The following is a 19,690-nucleotide window of genomic DNA, read 5'->3' as shown; positions in this document are numbered from 1 at the left end:
GGGGTTCGTACCACCCCCAACCACTACAGGTCTAAGAGTATGAACCCAAGGTCAAACTTCTAACGCCAAAAAGGGAGTAAGCGCGTCTTAACGTGACCCGCGACCACGACGGGCCATACCTGAGGACTCACATCGCCAACAGTGTCGAACGTGCTAGTGCTATGCTACCTAATCCCCGTACGACTTCTGACAGGGGGTATCTGCTAACCATGCTGCCCGCTGAGACAGAGTGGAGCGCCACGATCGGCTGACGACGCCTGTGTATAGCGCCAGTGATGAACAGGGTCACGACGTGGAGCCATCCCGTCATCATCTACAGGATCGATGGGACCCACGTAAAGGAGATAAGGGCGCCGCGACCCTGGAGGCCTTCTTCTCTCTCTCTCTATCTCGTGTAACCTGCGACCATCCCCTTCATCTATAAAAGGGGAAGCAGGACGCCCCACGAAGGGCATGACGCTAACGGCTCAACGAGCTCAATGAGACTAAATTCCGTTCGACCTTTTCACCAGAGGCTAGAGACCTGCTCGCTCTCTCGTCCGTTTGTAACCCCTACTACAAACTAGTACCGGTAACACGAGCAGCAGCAGACTAGACATAGAGATATTTCGCCTGAACCAGTATAAATCCTTGTGTCCTCCGAGCACACCATCCAGGACCAGACGCGCAAATCACAAATTTACTAGTCGGTGATTTAAAACACCAACAGTAACCATATACAAATTTCATAGGAATTAATTTATTTTCATAGAATAAACGTTCGCAACATGAAAAATCTCCCGCATTTCAAAGGAGCAAGGAAATAAAAAAAATAATAATAAGAATAATAATAATAATAAATAAATAAGAATAGAATAATAAGAATGATAATAATGAAGAATAAGAAGTAAGAAGAATAAGAAAAAAGAATAAGAAGAAGAATAATAAGAAGAAGAGAAGAAGAATAAGAATAAATAAAATAGAAGAAGAAGAAAAAAGAAGAAGAAGAATAATAAGAAGAATGAAGAATAAGAATAATAATAATAATTAATAATAATAAGAATATATAAGAAAATAAGAAGATAAGAATAATAATAATAATGAATAATAATAAAATAAGAATAATAATAATAATAATAATAATAATAATAATAAAAATAATAATAATAATAATACTAATAATAAAATAATAATAATAATAATAATAATAATAATAATAATAAATAATAGACAAATCTCTCCTGCATATTCTAAAAGAAAAAAAAGGATATGGATAGTCACAGCTACTATTTTTCTATCTATCATGAGTTGCACTTTCACTTGCCAATATATTTGGATAGCGCGGCCTGGGTGGGCCTTATTCGGTTAATCCTCTCCCAAGAGAATTGTAGGGGATTGGGAGATTTTAACTCTTGTAAGGGGATTTAATGCCCTTCGCTCCCTTTCAATCTCCTTTAATCGCCCTCCAATCTCCACCAAATTGAACAAGGCTGTAAGGGTGTGTGTATAGGTGGAGACAAGGACACTAATATAATCCATACCTAAGAAGACTAGTACATAAAATGGAGAGAGTTTACTATTGCCCCAAGCGAGATCTTTTTTTTTATCTCCGTTCTTATATATATACACTAGTAAACATGTAGAGGTCTTGTTTATCTGCACTTTAATCCACCCCGATCCACATGAGTTGCCAGAGATTAAGGCGGAAAATTAACTGGATTAAAGTGCAGCCCGTATAGGGGAAAAAACTTTTGTTAATATCAATGCCTCGAGAACTCATTCTTTCTTAATCATCCTATTTGGTGGTACTGTAAAGTTCCTGTAGAATATGAATGGTCGGTTGTGCTATTCCCATGGTTCAAACGAGTGACCGATAAGTGGTCATCATCCTAGCATTTACAAAATAGACCCTTATTTTTTGATGGTAGAAATATACCCTTATAAGAGCACCGAAAGTAGAACCAATGCAATTATAATGTACTACTTCTTCTGTTCTAATTGTGAGCCATTTTTAGCTTTGTCCTATGTCAAACTTATCTAACTTTCACCAAGTTATTAGGAAATATATTCAAATAAATATACTATAAAAAATATATCATGCATGGTGTATCTAATAAATTAAATTTTGCTCCATGTTGTAAATGTTTATGTATTTCTGTGGACTTAGTTAGAGTTAGAGAAATTTGATTTAGGAAAAAAAAAGACTAAAACCACTTACAATTTGAAACGAAGAGTAGTACTTCACCACTCCATGATTTAATTTACAAAAAAAAAAATAGTGTACCACCATTGCATGCATGCTTAGCTGGTGTGGTCCTTAGCCAGTTTTATTTGTTGCAAGGCTTCCTTGTACAATACCATCTTATACACACTTACTATGACTGAAGCTGATGACATATATATACTATATATATGGCTTTGCTTCCCTCTGATTATACTTCTTTTTATATATAAATCACCTCGTGCATGCATGCCTTGCGGTGCACACCGATGTGATATTCTTTTTGTCTGGTCATGCATGTGAGTGGTCCTACATGCTAATAATACTGATTACTTTGATCACTTTCTTCTTTTACTTTTGCAGAGAGAGACAAAATAATCGAAAGACACTTATTCCATGTGTTGGAGATCGATGGACCAGCAGGCCACAGCACTCACAAACCAGTAGTAGTACACACGCACACCACACACTGCAACACCAGCAGGCAAGCATATAGAGGCCGGAATGGCCGTCACATTGCATTGCATGCTCAGACTTAGCAGGCATATACATGCATGTGCATGTGTTGGAGTTTCAGTTTCCTAGCTAGCTTGGTACACATCAATTTATTTGGAGAGGAGGCGCCAAATTCACCGGCAGCCGGCAGGAAAGAAACTGACAGGTACATTGCGCCACTTCTCTAGCTAGCTCACATGCATGTGCGTGTTTCCTTATTTTATTTACTCTCCATTGACAAATTAAACAAGTGTTGTTTCGAGTACATTTGTTCATGTCTTGTGGAAACCAAGGATTTTTCGTTTATATAATAAAACGCTAATGAATTGTTCATCATCATAACCTTTTGCGTGTGTTCTTCATTCTAGGTATAAAGTGTGTGCAAACACACAATTGAGTTGAGTATATAAACAAGGTCCTTGATATTTTCTTATAAGAAAATAAAACAAAGACATTCATATACATGCGCGCACACACACTCATCTATATAAATGTACGGATTTAAACTCGAATGGATAGTTTTCACCATAAGTAATCTAATCAGCTGACCTACACTCAACTTGCTCTTTATTTTTATTCTTTATCATGCATTTAATTTGTTTCAAGACAAACTATTAACCAGTGGTATTAAAATTGCATCGTTCTTTGACATGACAAAATCTCAGTCAACTGAGTCGTTCTTGACGTGACAGAATCTCAGTCAACGAAGTAGAATATTATATAGCAAAAAATAAATTCATAGTTAAAAAAATAATTCACAAAGAATTTATAGTTTTTTCTATCGTTAAAAAATGACAAAACTGCATGTTAACTGAACAATAACAAGACATCTGAGATATAGGAGTGAATGAGTAAAGTAGAAACACACTTGCTGCATTGACCAATTGTTGATGAATATGCATGCATGCATGTCCAGCTGGTAGCGGCGGCCGGCGGCAGCGACGATGGGTTTCAACCCTCCGGTGCCACAGCAGGACAGCGACTGGGAGATCCGTGCAGCGGTGCTGGTGAGCCTGCTCCTCCAGGTGTTTCTCATCTTCGTGGGCCCCATGCGCAAGCGCTCCTCCTCCCCGATACCCCGCTTCACCGTCTGGTCCTGCTACCTCCTCGCCGACTGGGTCGCCGACCTCGCCCTCGGCCTCCTCCTCAACAACATGGGCAACATCGGCGGCGGCGGCGGCAACTCCTCGTCCAGCTTCGGCCTCAAGCGCGGCGGTGGAGGTGGCACGGGCAACAACGGCAGCAGCGGCAGCAGCAGCCCCATCATCTTCGCGTTCTGGACGCCGTTCCTGCTGCTCCACCTAGGCGGGCCAGACACCATCACCGCCTACTCGCTGGAGGACAACGAGCTGTGGCTCCGCCACCTCATCGGCCTCCTCTTCGAGCTCTTCTCCGCCTGTGTCATCTTCTTATGCTCCCTGAACGGCAACCCCATGATCCACGCCACCTTGCTCATGTTCGTCGTCGGCATCATCAAGTACGGCGAGCGCACCTACTCCCTCTACTCCGGCAGCGTCAACGGCTTCCGCAACAAGATCCTCGACCCGCCGGAACCCGGGCCCAACTACGCCAAGCTCATGACGGAGTTCGACTCCAAGAAGAAGGCCGGCCTGGTCGTCGAGATCGACATAGCCAATGGCGAGGCCGAGGAGGCACACAAGAAGATGGAGGAGCTAGAGACGACGCGGCTGGTGCTGAATACCGACAAGAGCGTGGAGGCTCGGGCGTACGAGTTCTTCCTCGTCTTCCGGCGCCTCTTCGTGAACCTCATCCTCAGCTTCAAGGAGCGGCGGCAGAGCCAGGCCTTCTTCCTGCAGCGCCCTGACATGAAGGCGAGCGAGGCGTTCGAGGTGATCGAGGCGGAGCTCAACTTCATCTACGACATGGTGTACACCAAGGCGCCCGTCGCCTACAGCAGCTGGCACGGCTGGGGCTGGCCGGGCTGGGTCCTCCGCTGCATCTGCTCCTGCTGCCTCGTCTCCGCGCTCGTCATCTTCTTCTTCCTCGACAAGCCTGGGCACCAGATCCTGCCCGTCGACGTCGGCATCACGTACGCGCTGCTGCTGGGCGGGCTGGCGCTCGACGCGGCGGCGCTGCTCATGATCTTCTTCTCCAACCGCGCCCAGGTGTACCTGGAGGAGCGGCCGCGGCTGGGCTGCCTGGCGAGGCTGAGGAAGGTCACCAAGCGGTGGCAGACACGGCGATGGTCGGGGAAGACCTCGCAGCTGAACCTCATCACTCACTCCCTGGGCAAGCCTGCCCATGCCGTGTGCTGTCTCTGTCTCAACAGGGTCGCCGACTTCCTGGGCCTCGACGACATCGTCGACGACTTCGTCTTCATACGCCGCGTTAGGCTCAACAAGAGGGACAAGACCAAGTTCTGCAGCTGGCTTCGCAGCTTTGGCAGGTGCGTCCGGGAGAAGCTCATCAAGCCACTTGTTCCCAGGTGCTGCGATAAGTCGGGTGTACACGACAAGGCAGACGACACGGAGGAGTCACGTCTATTGGACTTCATCTTCGATGGTCTCAAAGGCTCGGCTCAGAAGCTGCATGACAAGAGCGAGATCATGGAGGTGTGCAGCCGCCGGGGCAAGGGTGTCGTCGACCGCCTTGACCTTGAGAAGGAGATCAAAAGGCTCACGGGTGACGACGACGCCCGATAAGAAGGCCAAGTTCGACCTCATCATGGACAGCGTGACGAGCAAGGACTTCGACGAGTCCCTGCTGCTGTGGCACATCGCCACCGACCTGTGCCGCCACAAGGACAGGCATGTCGCGTCGACGAAAGACACCCCACGGTTTCGAGCCATCGCCAAGACCTTGTCAGAGTACATGCTGTACCTGCTCATCAAGCAGCCGGGCATGCTGTCGGAGACGGCGGGCATCGGGCTGCTCCGCTACCGGGACACGCGCGCGGAGGCGCAGAGGTTCTTCGGCTCCATGGCGGCGTGGAACCCTGACCACGACCACGACGACGCGCGGAGGATGCTGCTCAGCGTCAACACCACACGGAAGCCTGCGGAGGTGAAGGGCGACCGGAGCAAGTCGGTGCTGTTCGACGCGGTCATCCTGGCCAAGGTGCTCCGGGAGCTGGACGAGGCGCTCATGTGGGAGCTGGTCACGGGGGTGTGGGGGGAGATGCTGACGTACGCGGCGGGCAAGTGCCGGGGGAGCATGCACGTCCGGCAGCTCAGCCGCGGCGGCGAGCTCGTCACGCTCGTCTGGTTCCTCATGGCGCACATGGGGCTCGGCGACATGTACCAGATCCAGGAGGGGGACGCCAAGGCCAAGCTCATCGTCAAAGACCAGTAGTAGCGTAGGAAGCTCAGCTCGCTCATCTTCTATATATGCGTGTTCATTCCCTTCCCTTTCCATCGTTGCTCATTTATCAAGCGTTGAGTATTATCACACTGATTATCTGGCTGTTTGCTTGTCGCTAGTCATCCATCAGCATCAGCTAGGGACCATAATAAAAGTTTGTTTTTATATACATCCTATTATATATGCTAAACTCGGAAGGCGACTCACACCATTGGACGGCTAGTATATATGTTGTTCAGCTCTTATTCAAGTTTAGCTTGCACCATCTTCATTCATTCTTTTCACTCTCATGTCCTTCCCTGAAATCGATGCTTGCGTTAGTGTTTATGGCGGCCAAAAGTACTTGTTCCACCATAAACGATATTTGTCCTACCACTACTAAAAAACTAAATCACTACCGGTTGTTTTAAAACCGCCTGTGATAGTGCTGTTTATAAAGGAAAAAGGATATCGCTGCCAGGTTTCTCAATCAACCGATAATGTTAATTAGTACCACTGCCAGATTTTAACACAAACCGATAGTGGTGTAGTGTTTGAACCCAAAAATAAAATAAAATCTAGCTATCATCCTGACCTCGATCAGCTCCGCCCCTCAAACCGGTTAACTCCTCAAATCCGTTGCACTCACCTCTCTCACACATAATTCACTCTCCCCGACGCTCTCTTCTTCTCGGATCCAAATGGCATGGTGGCCTGGGGTGCGGGGCTCGACGATGCGGGGTATGGTTGTGCGAGGCCTATAGATCAAGCCCTGTGACGCAAGGCACGGGGTGCGGGGCTCGGTGACGCTCCAAGCCCGACGGCATGCAAGGCCTGACGGTGCTAAGCATTAAGGCCATGTTCGCTTGAACTTATCAGCCTTACCTTTTCAGAAAAATAACTATGTTTTTCTCTTACAACAAATAGCATCAATCGTTTTTCCAGCCAGCCGAACAGGGCCTAAGTGTGGGTTCTTTTGGACTCTACCAAAGAGTCTGGACGAATTTGTTGCTTCATCATCCAAATGGGGATTGAAGGCCTACGGCGCAGAACGCCGGATAGCATGGTGCTATGAGGCGAGCCCTGGACATTTGCTATTTTTTCATTTTCTTTTTTTGCAAAATGCTGACGATTGTCAACCATCGGTTTTGAAAACTGATAGCGCGCGATGCAGGTTTTACAATCGGCAATGTTTTGTGGTTTTGTAGTAGTGTTCATGTCTTGCATTATTTCTTGGTTATGACCTCAAGCTATATATGGTGCAGTTGCCCATATCTTCATGCACCATTCACTTAGACATCTTACATCTTCCAATTTTCAAAACCAAACAAATTACATCCCCTGTAATAGTTAAAAGTGGTTTCGATCCACGTCACTCTTTTTTATTTCGGAAACAAACACTACTACACAAATGATTTTACGAGGCAGGTGCTCTTTTACTAATCGAGGCGGTCACACAATCCAACCGCCTCGTAAAATGCTTACAATTAACAGAGGCGGTCAAAAAATAACCGCCTCTTAAAATCGATTTACAGAAGAGGCCCGTCTGTGTTAATGTGGCCGAGGCCCAACCAAAGCCCGTATAGAACTTCCTATCGGGCTTATATAAATATCAGCACTTAGGGTTTCACAGCCTCTCCCTCTCAGCTCTCTCTCTCGCGCCCCTCTGCCCCACGCGACTGCGCCGACCCCTTCCTCTCTCTCTCCCGCGCCGCCCCTCCCTCCCCTCTGAGCCCGGCCTCCTCCCTCTCCTCCGAGCCCCTCCCTCTCCCCCACGCGGCGGCGCACCCCCTCTTCCCCACATGGCGGCGCATGATGAGACACCCTCCAGCGGCAGCGCACGGTGGCGCGCCCTCCAGCGACGGTGCGGGCCTGCAGCGACGGCGTGCCCTCCAGCTGGATCCGGTGGCGGGGCGAGCGGAGGAGCCGGATCCGACAGCGGGGCGTGCGGAGGAGCCGGATCCGGCTGCGGCGTGCATGGGGAGGCCGCCGGCAGTGGTGGGGCCACTCGGAGCAGTCGGGCTCGACGGTGAGCTCCGAAACGGGCTCGCAGGTGGGCTTTCATTTTTTTATTTTTTTAATTGATTTACCGAGGCGGGCACTCTGACCGCCTAGGAAAAATGTGATTTATGGCGACCTTTGGACCGAGGCGGATGCATTACCTGCCTTGGTAAACCGAAAACGGCGGCCTCCAATAAAAAAGTTGTAGTAGTGAAGTCTGATAAACACTAGATGAATTTTTTAAACCATCGAAAATATCTTCAAACCTCCAAAAAATTCAAGAAAAATATTATAGATAGTAGCAAATGCTGCCCGTGCGTTACATCATAATGAACAACTTCTTGAGTGGTCGCCTAGAAAATTTATGGCTCGATGATTTATTCAACGAAATCTTCATATGTTCCTATACGTTTTTAAATTGAACTCTGTACGTCGCTTGATGCATCTTGCATTGGAATCCGACTTTGTACCATATATCGTTGGACGCACGTCGTTCTAACTCGTATGAGCACGTGTCGTGGGTCCGCATTACATACGAGGCAGGGAGGGGCATAAGGGCATTGTGGGATGTAAAGAAAGACTGACCAAAGAATCCATTCTCTCTTTAATATTAGGTATATATAAAGATATAGATATTAGACAAGAGGTACCTAAATAAAATATTTGGAGTCCTTGAAATTAGCTTTGAAAGCTTTGAAGAATTGAATTGAGGTCTAGAGAAATGGAAAAATATCGGGGAAAATCTAGAAACCTTTCAAAGCATTCTAATCAATATCTAAACACATTTTGAAAACTTTTCACAACAAAAACAGCAGATGTAACACACAGTAACGTTATTAGTTGCATTCATGCCGGCTGCAACTCGTTTTTTATTGTGAAAGTTTTCAAAGTATGTTTAGATGTTTATTAGGATGTTTGATGAATTTTCTAGATGTTTTTCGATATTTTCCCATTCTTCTATAGCTAAATCTAAATGTTGGAAGTTTTTAGAGATATTTTGATGTCTGATGAGCTTCAAAAAATTTATTTCGCTTCATACGCGGCCCGTGGGAGAATGATAAATTGCTTGCAGTGCAAGCTAGCTTGTTGATGCACTTTAGTGCCCTTTCTCCGATCCGTCTCTCGCAAGAGGCAGAAAAGGACTTATTCCACCGAAGCTAGGAGTAGCGGTGTCGCCAACAAGGTACAGCGAGCCTGTTTGTTTGGCTGTGGCTAAACGATCCTAAATTTTTAGTCAGAACAGTATTTCTTTACGAACCAACAACAATATGAATCAGCCAACCGAATAGGCTGCTAGTTAGCATCACCGACATCTCGTCTGCAAATTGCAATGCATGCACACACGCAATTACTACCTGAGACCGGCTCTTTGTCGAGTGCCAAGTGGATTGCCGAGTATTTTTTTCAGGCACTCGGCAACCTTTGCCGAGTGCTAAAAAAACACTCGACAAAAAAAAACACTACACTCGGTAAAGAAGCTTCTTTGCCGAGTGTTTTTTTGACACTCGGCAAAGAAGCTCTTTGCCGAGTGTTTTTTTTGACACTCGGCAAAGAAGCTTCTTTGCCGAGTTCTTTGCTGAGTGTTTTTTTCACTAGGCAAAGAAAAATTTAAAGCACATTTTGAAGCAGTAAATTAATTCAAATGAAAAAGTTTTCAACTACAAAGTTGTATAACTCATCAAGATGTACAATGTTTATTTTGGTCTTTTCTTCATATGACAAAGTGAAAGTAAATTTGTTCACAGATCTAACATATCTCTCTTGTAGTTTATGAAACTACAAGAGAGAGATATAAGATTTGTGAACAATGTTAGAACGACCATGTCAGATGAATAGATGACCAAACAACCAAAATAAACTTTGTAGATGTCAAAAAGTTATGAAACTTTGTAATTGGCAACTTTTTGAATTGAAATCATCTTGTCATGCAAAACTGCGTTTGAATTTCAAAAATTTAAAATTTGAACTTTTCAAACGACCTCGGATGGAAAAATAACCAAAATAAACTTTGTAGATCTCGAAAAGTTATGAAACATTGTAGTTGGCAACTTTTTTATTTGAAATCATCTTGTCATGCAAAAATACGTTTGAATTTCAAAAATTTAAAATTCGAACTTTTCAAACGACCTCGGATGAAAAAACAACCAAAATAAACTTTGTAGATCTCAAAAAGTTATGAAACATTGTAGTTGGCAACTTTTTGATTTGAAATCATCTTGTCATGCAAAACTACGTTTGAATTTCAAAATTTTGAAATTCAAATTTTGGAAACGACCTCGGATGGAAAAACTTCCTAAACTAAAAGTGTAGATCTCGAAAAGTTATGAAACTTTGTAGTTTACAACTTTTTTATTTGAATTCGTTTAGGGCCTCAAACAAGCAATTTACACTCGGTTTAGTATAATATGTGGGGAACCAAAACGAAATCTAGACATAGGTGGCAGTGTGGTGTAGTGGTTAGAGGAGGGGAGGCGTGAGGGAGAGGTCGTCGGTTCGAATCCCGCTGGCCTCGTAGCCGTGAATTTTACACGAAAAATACCGAAAATGGACGTGCGCTGGCCGGTGGGGGCACTCGGCAACTTTGCCATTTTTAGTGCAAATTGGGCTTTGCCTAGTGTCCTTGGCACTAGGCAAAGCCACTGAATCCGGTAGTGAATGTATTCCATTTCCTGCTACCCTACACACCTATTATGTGCCTAACGATGGAGACACACACAGCAGCCAGCACCACCACCAACCAAGCACAACGTGCATTGTGCCTCTCGTAGCGGCCGGCGGTGGTGATGGGACGGCTAGGACGACAACTGGGAGATCCAGGTGGACGTGCTGCTCAGCTTCCTCCACATCTTCCTCGGCCCCACGCGGTGGCGGTCCTCCGCCATATGGTCCCGCCTTAACCTATGGTCCTGCTACCTCCTTGCCAATTCTGTCGCTGACCTCGCCCTTGGCCTCATCCTCTACAACGTATCGAGCTTCGGCCTTAAGCACGAGGCCGACGGCATGATTACAGCCAATAGCAACAACTACAGCTACATGATGTTGGCGTTCTGGACGCCGTTTGTGAGCGACGGAGGTGGGGGATGGGAAGAACTGGAAGAAGAACCAGAGGAAGAAGAAGGAGAAGGAGGAACCAGAGACTAGTGACGGAAGAGTTCTTAGTTTAGGAACGGGTTCAGAGTTTACAAAATGACCGGTGATTTCCCCCAACTGGGATACTCGTTGCTATATCGTTACAGAGGCTCGTCCTTAATCGCGCATGCAAGCGCTGAACAGATCAAATCCACTGATCGCCAACTACTCGCGGGTTGGGCTTCCTGGGCCTTCTTCCTCCGGGCCGGCTTCCAGGTGCTCCATCTTGGGCCGTGTTGCTACGGTGGCTGACATTCCCTCCCCCTTGGAACACTGCTTGCCCCCAAGCAGTGGTGCGTGGATACTCCTGGCGAACAGCTTCAAAATCTTCCCAGGTAGCCAGTGCCGATGGCAGGTTGTTCCATTTGACAAGCACCTAGGGTATAGAAGAGGACCCACGAACGACCATACGCGTCTGCAGCACCTGTTCTAGAGCCAAGTGGATGGCAAAGTCAGATGGTAGGGTGAGGATTACCTGATGATCGGCACCCACAGCCTTCTTGAGTTGGGATACATGGAAAACCGGGTGAATCGCCAAGTGAGCAGGCAAGTCAAGCTTATAAGCCACTGATCCGACCCGAAGCCAGAATCCGGAAAGGTCCGAAGAAGCAGAAAGCAAGCTTCTGATGAGAGCGAGGTGCTAGGGAAGATTGGACATACGGCTGCAACTTGAGGTAGACGAGATCACCTTCTGCAAAACTTCGCTCTGACCGGTGTTGATCAGCCTGCTTCTTCATTCGTTGCTTGGCCCGGTTGAGGTGGTGCTAAAGAAGCTGGTCCATCCACTGACGGTCTGAAGCCCAACCAATAACGTCTGGATGTGAGGCAGCAGAAACATCCAGAGCCAGGAAACATGGAAGATAACCATAGAGCGCCTCAAAGGGTGAGCGACCGATGGCTGAATGGTAACAGGAATTATACCAAAATTCCGCAGATGGCAACCACTGACTCCATTTGTTGGGGCAGGCATGGACAAAACACCGCAAATAAGTCTCTAGGCACTGGTTAAGCCGCTCTGTCTGACCATCGGACTAGGGGGTGATAGGCGGTGCTGCGGCAAAGGGAGACATCTGCAAGCTTGAACAGCTCTGACCAAAAGTGACTTGTAAAGATACGATCACGGTCCGAAATGATAGAGGTGGGAAGGCCATGTAAGCGATAAACATGTTGGAAGAAGGACTTAGCAACTATGACAGCAGTGAAAGGGTGACGGAGGGGGAATGAAATGGCCATACTTGGTGAGAAGATCGACTAGGACCAGCACACAGTTGAAGGATTGAGATTGTGGAAGCCCCTCGATGAAATCCATCGATATCACTTGCCACGCCGAATCAGGAACCGACAATGGCTGCAAGAGGCCTGGGGATCTGGTTTGATCATACTTGGACTATTGACAGATGGCACAAGACTGCACAAAATTCTTGACTGCAGTTTTCAGACCTCTCCATGCAAAACATTGCTTGATCCTCATATATGTGACTAGTATGCCTGAATAGCCGCCCCAGGAACTAGAGTGAAATTGGGAGATAAGGTGCTATTGGAAGGCCGAGGTCATCACCAACCCAGACATGGCCCTTGTAACGGAGTAAGCCAGACTGCAGTGAATAATGAGGTAGGGCCACAGAGTCCACCGACAACTTGGTCAGCAAGGAAGTAGCAAAAGTGTCCTGTCGATAACTGGCCAGCACTGCCGAAATCTAGGATGGAACCAAAGAGGCGACGACCGCACATACAGCTGGAGGGGAAGGGTGATGAGACAATGCATCCGCTGCTCTGTTATCCGAACCTGAGCAGTATACAATGCGGTATTGGAGGCCCAACAACTTGGAGAAAACCCTTTGTTGCCAGTGAGTATGCAGTCGCTGATCGGTGAGCTGGGTCAAGCTTTTCTGACCAGTAAGAATTACAAACTCCTGGAACTGCAAGTAAGGACGCCACAGTTGTATAGCAAGCAAGATGGCCATGAATTCTTTTTCATATGTGGACAGGCCACGTGACTTGGAGCCCAATGCTTTACTGAAGAATGCCAGGGGGTGACCGTCCTGCATGAGAACTGCACCGACACCCAAGTCCGAAGCATTAGTTTCAATGGAGAAGGGTTTAGCAAAATTAGGAAGAGCCAGCACTTGAGCTTGACAGAGGGCAGTTTTCAAGGTCTTGATCAGGAGTCCAAATGAACAAGGCATGTTTCTTGAGCAGATTGGTCAGAGGTTTAGAAATTATTCCAAAGTGGCGAACAAAGCGCCGGTAATAGCCGGCAAGTCCAAGAAAGGAACGAAGTTCTTTGATAGAACTGGGAGTTGGCCAAGAGGAAATGGACTCTAACTTGGATGGATCAGTACCTACACCGGCCTGACTGATGACATGATCGAGATAAGAAAGCGTGGTCTGAGCGAAGGAGCATTTGGACATTTTGAGCTTCCATTGATCCTTAGACAGCAAGTCAAAGACAGTGCGCACATGCACGAGGTGCTCCTCCCATGTTTTGCTATAGACCAGGATGTCGTCAAAGAAGACCAAGACAAACTACCAGAGACAGGGAGCAAGTGTTGTATTCATGGCGTCTTGGAAGGTCCCAGGTGCTCCGGTGAGGCCGAAGGACATAACCCGAAATTCAAACTGACCAAAGTGTGTTTGGAAGGCAGTTTTGAATTCGTCCCCCGATTTCATGCGGATTTGGTGAAAACCAGACTGTAGATCCAAGGTGGTGAAATAGGCTGCCCTGGACAACTCATCCAGCAATTCTTCGATGACAGGAACATGATATTTGCCCTTGACTGTGATTGCATTGAGTTGACGGTAATCGACGCAAAACCTCCAGGACTGATCCTTTTTCTTGACCAAGATAACCGGAGAGGCAAAGGAACTGGTGCTCTTCTGAATGATACCTTGCTGAAGCATATCCTTCAATTGCCGCTCAATTTCTGTTCTTAGAATAGGGGCATACCGGTAAGGCCGCACAAAGACTGGTGGAGCCCCGGAGATCAAGGGAATGGAGTGGTCACAGTGCCGGCTGGGAGGCATTCCTGAAACTGGCTCAAAGAGATGAGCATATTCATCCAGCAATGCAGACACAGTCGGATGCAATGAGGAGACTGACTGGGAAGACCCCTGAGGCTGTACCAAACAGAGTTGAATGAGAGAACCCACCGGAAGGTCGATAGAATCTCCAAGCAAGATAGCTGTAGCTCCCTCGTAAGGAATGGAGAGCCATTTTTTAGCCTAGTGGACTTGCATCGGGCTAAAACTGGCCAGCCAATCAAGACCCAGAATCATATCATAAGAGGAAAGAGGCAACAACTTAAGGTCGGTGACAAAGGAGCAGCCCTGCACTGACCAATGAGCACTGGGCAAGAAGGATGTGCATTGTAGAATGGCCCCATTAGCCACCTGCACCTGAACTGGGGACGATAGGTCCTTGATGCCGGTGAGCGACTGAGCCAAAACAGAGTTCAAGAAGGTATGAGATGAACCGGAATCCACCAAAATAGATAGAGGGTGACCTTGGATGTGACCAGACAAGCTGAAAGTCTTAGGGGAAGCTGAGCCCACTGCCGCTGCCACCGAGAGGTGCATCATGATCTGTTCTTCCGGTGATGAATCCTCAGAGCACTCAACTGCATCAGACTCTGGGAACAAATCCATCAATTCTTGCACTAGATGTAACTGCACCATGTCTGAACACTTGTGGTCACGGCTCCACTTTGTGCCACACCGGATGCACAGACCCTGGGCACGGCGCGAGGCTCGTAATGCTTTGAACTTGTCTTCCGTCGAGGACGGCAGAGCTTGGGGCAGCCGCTTAGTGTCACCATCAGCAAGCTTCGTTGGCGGTGGAGGCAGCGCCAGAGCATTAGGCCATGCTGGCCTATATGCAGGGGAGATATCCAAATGCCGAATAGGCCTCTTGTTGAGTCCCAGCGCCTCTTCCTGTAATTGAGCAAGAACATAAGCAGTATCCAAAGTAGATGGATGTTGAACAAGAAGAACAGCTTTGATGTCATCACACAAGCCGTCTAGAAAACATTGGGTATAGTAGAGGGGGTCTGGGTGTTGGGTATAGGATTTCAGATCATCTACCAGAGCAACAAACTGATTGATGTATTCATTGACAGGGCCGGTTTGCCGAATCTGGAACAAGCGACGTAACAAAAGTTCGTGCTCATCCCTGGTAAAGCGCAAAAGCAATTGGAAACAAAAGTCAGACCAAGAGATGGACGCAAGCTGATCCTCAACGGAAGATAGCCAACGTTTGGCTGCACCATGAAAGTGCATAGTGGCTGCTTGCACCCAAACCACAGACTGAACCTGATAGAGTTCAAAATATTGAATAGCTTGCTTGATCCACAGCTTGGGATGGTCCCCCTCGAATCTGGGGAAGTCAAACTTGGGAAGCTTGCCGGTATGGCAGCCCCCAGAACCCCCCTGATAGCTGGACTCGTAATAGCCCCCTAGGGTGTGGCTGAGGTGGACGCGGAGGCAATGGACGGGGAGGAGGGCTTGGTAATGGATGCGGTGAAAAAGGCGGGCAAGGAAACGTACCCTTGCTGGGAGGTGGAATCAGAGTGGTAACCACTCCGAATGCACCTTCCCGGTTCCTGAGGTCGACGCAGTGCCCGCTGGGCCGAGGGGCTGTAGATCCCACAGATGGGCGCAGGGGCAGCCAGAACGTCGCCGAAGCCGTCGGATCTGAAGTGCAGAGTGACGACAGGCTTGGCGTCGCGAAGCGAGGCGCAAGGCGACGCAGGAGCCAAAGCAGACTTGGTGGCAGGGAGCTGCCGCTATCACCCCGGGAGTCGCTGATGGCCCGTCCACCATGGAGCGTTCCATGTACTTGGAGATCTTCCCCACTTCCAGCTTGAGAGTCGCGAGCTTGGTGACTTCGAGGCGAAGGTCGTCGATGACGCCGTCGACCCCTGGACGCCATTCGTCGAACACCTTGGCTGCAGACTCCAAGGCATCCAGACGGGTGGAAGAGGACGCCGCCGTGGCATCGAGCTTCCGCTCTAGAACATCGAAGCGCTTGTCGAGTTCGGCCAGCAGGGCCTTCTAGGTCGGGACCCATGGCACCACGGTGACATTGAAGACGGGTGTAGTGGTGGTGGGTGGGAATGAGGGCAGGATCCAGATCGGCGGAACACACCACCAATCGCGACTCCGAGACTAGAATTACGGAATCCCCAAAGGAAACTGCAGCTCACAGCTCCGATTTAGGGTTAGACCAACCAAATCCAGTGAAGTGCGAGCAATCGATGGAGAGAGTGCGCCGAACCCGACTGGGGCCGAGAACCGGTGTCTCTGATACCACTTGTGAGCGACGGAGGTGGGGGATGGGAAGAACCGGAAGAAGAACCGGAGGAAGAAGAAGGAGAAGGAGGAACCAGAGACTGCGACGGAAGAGTTCTTAGTTTAGGAACGGGTTCAGAGTTTACAAAATGACCGGTGATTTCTCCCAACTGGGATACTCGTTGCTATATCGTTACAGAGGCTCGGCCTCAATCGCGCATGCAAGCGCTGAACAGATCAAATCCACTGATCGCCAACTACTCGCGGGTTGGGCTTCCTGGGCCTTCTTCCTCCGGGCCGGCTTCCGGGTGCTCATCTTGGGCCGTGTTGCTACGGTGGCTGACACCGTTCCTGCTGCTACACCTAGGTGGCCCCGGACACCATAACCGCCTACTCCCTGGAGGACAACGAGCTGTGGCTCCGCCACCTTGTCGGCCTCCTCTTCGAGCTAGCTCTACTCCGGCAGCATCTACGGCTTCCGCAAGAAGATCCTTGGCCCCCCGGAACCTGGGCCCAACTACGCCAAGCTCATGACCGAGTACGACTCCAGGGAGAAGGCCGGACTCGCCGTCCAGATCGCCATAGCCGCCGATGGCGAGGCCGAGCAGGCACGCAACGAGATGGAGAAGCAAGAGACGACGCGGCTGGCGCAGGACACCAACAAGAGCGTGGGGGGCCGCGCGTACGAGTTCTTCCTCATCTTCCGGCGGCTCTTCGTCAACGTCATCCTCAGCTTCAAGGAGCGGCGGCTGAGCCAGGCTTTCTTCCTCAAGCGCCAAAACTTGAAGGCGAACGAGGCGTTCGACGTGATCGAGGTGGAGCTCAACTTCATCTACGACATGGTGTACACCAAGGCGCCGGTCGCCTACACCAGGGCCGGCTGGGTCCTCCGCTCCGTCTGCCTCGTCTCCGCACTGCTCATCTTCTTCTTCCTCGACAAGCCCGGGCACCAGATCCAGCGCGTCGACGTCGGCATCACGTACGCGCTGCTGCTGGGTGGGCTGGCGCTCGACGCGGCCACTGCTGATTATTTTATTATAAGTGTTATTATTTTATTATAATATTTGTATATCAATGTTATTATTTTATTATATAAATTTAATTAAAACTGGAGACTTTCTAAGAAAATTATAATGACTTATAATTTAAGACGGAGACGGTAGATATAGTAAGCTGGCACACAACCATGGAAGAAGATGCTGACACACGTACAGAGAGAGATCACAGCAATGCGCGCGGCAAATGCACTACGCATTACGAGTTCAGTTAAGTATTAGTATTAATCTTCATTCAGACTCATCAGCAGCCTCTGCTGCTCCAGCTGCTGCTACTTCTTCTTCAGCCTGATGGATGCCCTCGCTGCTCTGTGTGCGAGTGTGACCCCCAGCGGCTGCTGCTGATGCTGCTGCAGGTGCAGGTTTAACTTCTGCCGCAGCTTCTTTCAGTTTCCGTTGACTAGTATCATCCGGCAGATCCGGCAAGGGGTCCAGGCCTGCGAAGCCCCTGGCTGCCTCGATGATGGCCACCGGCAGGCCGAGGCACTTGTTCACGATCTCCACCTTCATCTCCTCCAGCTGCTTGAGGAGCAGGTCCTCCTCCACCTTGCCGCCTTCCTCCTTTCGCTTGTCGTCCTTGGCCTGGTCGTACTCCCTCCTGAAGAGCTTCCAGGCGTCGTCCCCTTCCAGCTTGGGCGGGCGGACCACGAGGCCCGTGCGCGCCATGATCTTGGCGTCATCCTCCTTGCGGCAGGTGACGAGCACGGCGCCCCTGTGCTCCCCCTTGGGCAGGCCGTAGGCGAGGCGGTCCCCCCACTCGCCCTCCGCCGGCGGCGGCAGCGTCAGGTTGCTGTACCAGCACCCGCGTGTGTGCACGTCGTCGTCGTCGTGGCGGTACGCCCGGATGTCGTCGAACACGATCATGTACGACGTCTTGGACAGGGTCATGTTCAGGATGTAGAGCAGCACACCTGTTCGTGTCATCGTGTGTCGCGTTATTGTTCCATATTTCCACTGCATTGCCATCAATTGCCATGTGCAAGATCGATACACCTACCGATTTTGGATGTCTCGACGGCACGGCTGTTGTCGATCTTCTCCTTGAAGATGCGATCCTCCTCCTTTGCCTGCTTGTTGGTGTCGTCACCAGCGCCGGCCTCGTAGACGCCGCTCCCCTCGTCCTTCTTCGGGGCATCGCCGGGCGTCTCCTTCTTGGCGGCGGTCTCCACCGCCTGGTTCTGCCCGGCACCTCTGGCTGCGGCCACCATCTTGTCCTCCTTCTCCCGGAGTTCCGCGGTCTCCTTCTCGATGGCTTTTGTGACGACGTTGGATTTGTCAACGATCTCCTCGACCTTGGCGGTGTCGAGGCCGAGGTTGTCGAGCATCCGGTAGAGGAGGTTGAAGCGGTCCTCCGAGTCCGGCGGGCCGACGCACACCCACAGGCGGAGCGCGAAGTTGTCCTTGGCCTTGTCGTGCACGAACACCTTCTGCGCCAGCGCCGTCTTGCCGCTGCCGTGGATGCCCGCGATGCCCGCCGCCCGGAACATCCGCTCCGAGCCATCGGGGGCCACGAGGGCGTCGATCACCTCGCCGGCCTCCTTGTCCCACCCGTAGATCCTCTCCTCGTCCACGTAGCTGGTCGTCCACTCGTAGTACTGCTCCGGCTCCAGCACGTTCTTGGTCAGCCGGAGCAGCAGCGTCAGTGACACGCCTTCTTTCTCTTCCTGCTCCTGCTTGCTTTGCTGCTGCTGCTTCGACGCCCGGGGCTTGCAGGGGATGCAGCCGGTCGTCGCCGACGACGCCGGCTTGCTGTCGTCGGCACCGCCGGCAGAGCTCTCTGCAGCGCCCTGCTGCCCACGCGGCCGCTTGCTGCGTTGCTCCAGTGCAGCCCTGATGAGGGGCAGCAGGTTGCCCAGCTCCTCCCTCTTGCTCGGGGGAAGGAGCTTGTCTTCGTCGTCGTCTACCTTCTTGCCATCGACTTGCTGCGGCGGTGAGATCTTGATCCTGATCTCTTTGAGGACCTCGAAGATATTATCCAGGTCCTTCCTCTCATCCAGAGGACTGTCGACCAGGGCGTCGTAATCGTTGCACAGATCATCCACTTCGGGGCGCAGTTTCTGCAGCTTGTAGCTCTCTTCTCCACTCCCACTCTGATTCGCCATTCTGTTTTGTGCAGCGTATAGATGGAGATGAATGTCACTGATTGATTGCCCATGCTTGGTTTATATAACAGTAGCAAGACATATCATCATCAGATCAGATGCTTGCTCACTTGATGAGCAAA

The 19,690-nt window shown here is 49.6% G+C and overlaps 1 protein-coding gene and 1 pseudogene across 1 annotated transcript; one reads left to right on the top strand and one right to left on the bottom strand.

The window, feature by feature from the left end:
- Positions 1-2,737: 2,737 nt before the first annotated feature.
- LOC136550763 (uncharacterized) lies at positions 2,738-6,080 on the top strand (annotated as a pseudogene).
- An 11,471-nt stretch (positions 6,081-17,551) lies between these two features.
- Positions 17,552-19,675, bottom strand: LOC136550761 (uncharacterized). Its single transcript, XM_066542359.1, has 2 exons — positions 18,464-19,675; positions 17,552-18,377 (listed from the first exon to the last, which is right to left on the bottom strand). Exons 1-2 carry the CDS (start codon positions 19,566-19,568, stop codon positions 17,698-17,700), a joined length of 1,785 nt encoding a protein of 594 aa, XP_066398456.1. The 5' UTR covers positions 19,569-19,675; the 3' UTR covers positions 17,552-17,697.
- Between the last annotated feature and the right edge of the window lie 15 nt (positions 19,676-19,690).

The sequence above is a fragment of the Miscanthus floridulus genome, chromosome 4 (genome assembly GCF_019320115.1).
Source record: "Miscanthus floridulus cultivar M001 chromosome 4, ASM1932011v1, whole genome shotgun sequence".
NCBI lineage: Eukaryota > Viridiplantae > Streptophyta > Magnoliopsida > Poales > Poaceae > Miscanthus > Miscanthus floridulus.
The sequence above is the reverse complement of the archived record's forward strand: the minus strand, read 5'-3'. Positions and strand labels throughout refer to the sequence as shown.

Bases quoted from the DNA above. Each gene is read 5' to 3' on its own strand.
- LOC136550761 (XM_066542359.1), bottom strand. From the start codon at position 19,568: ATGGCGAATCAGAGTGGGAGTGGAGAAGAGAGCTACAAGCTGCAGAAA. The intron at 18,378-18,463 runs GTAGGTGTATCG...TGACACGAACAG, and splicing joins CGTCGAGACATCCAAAATCG to GTGTGCTGCTCTACATCCTG.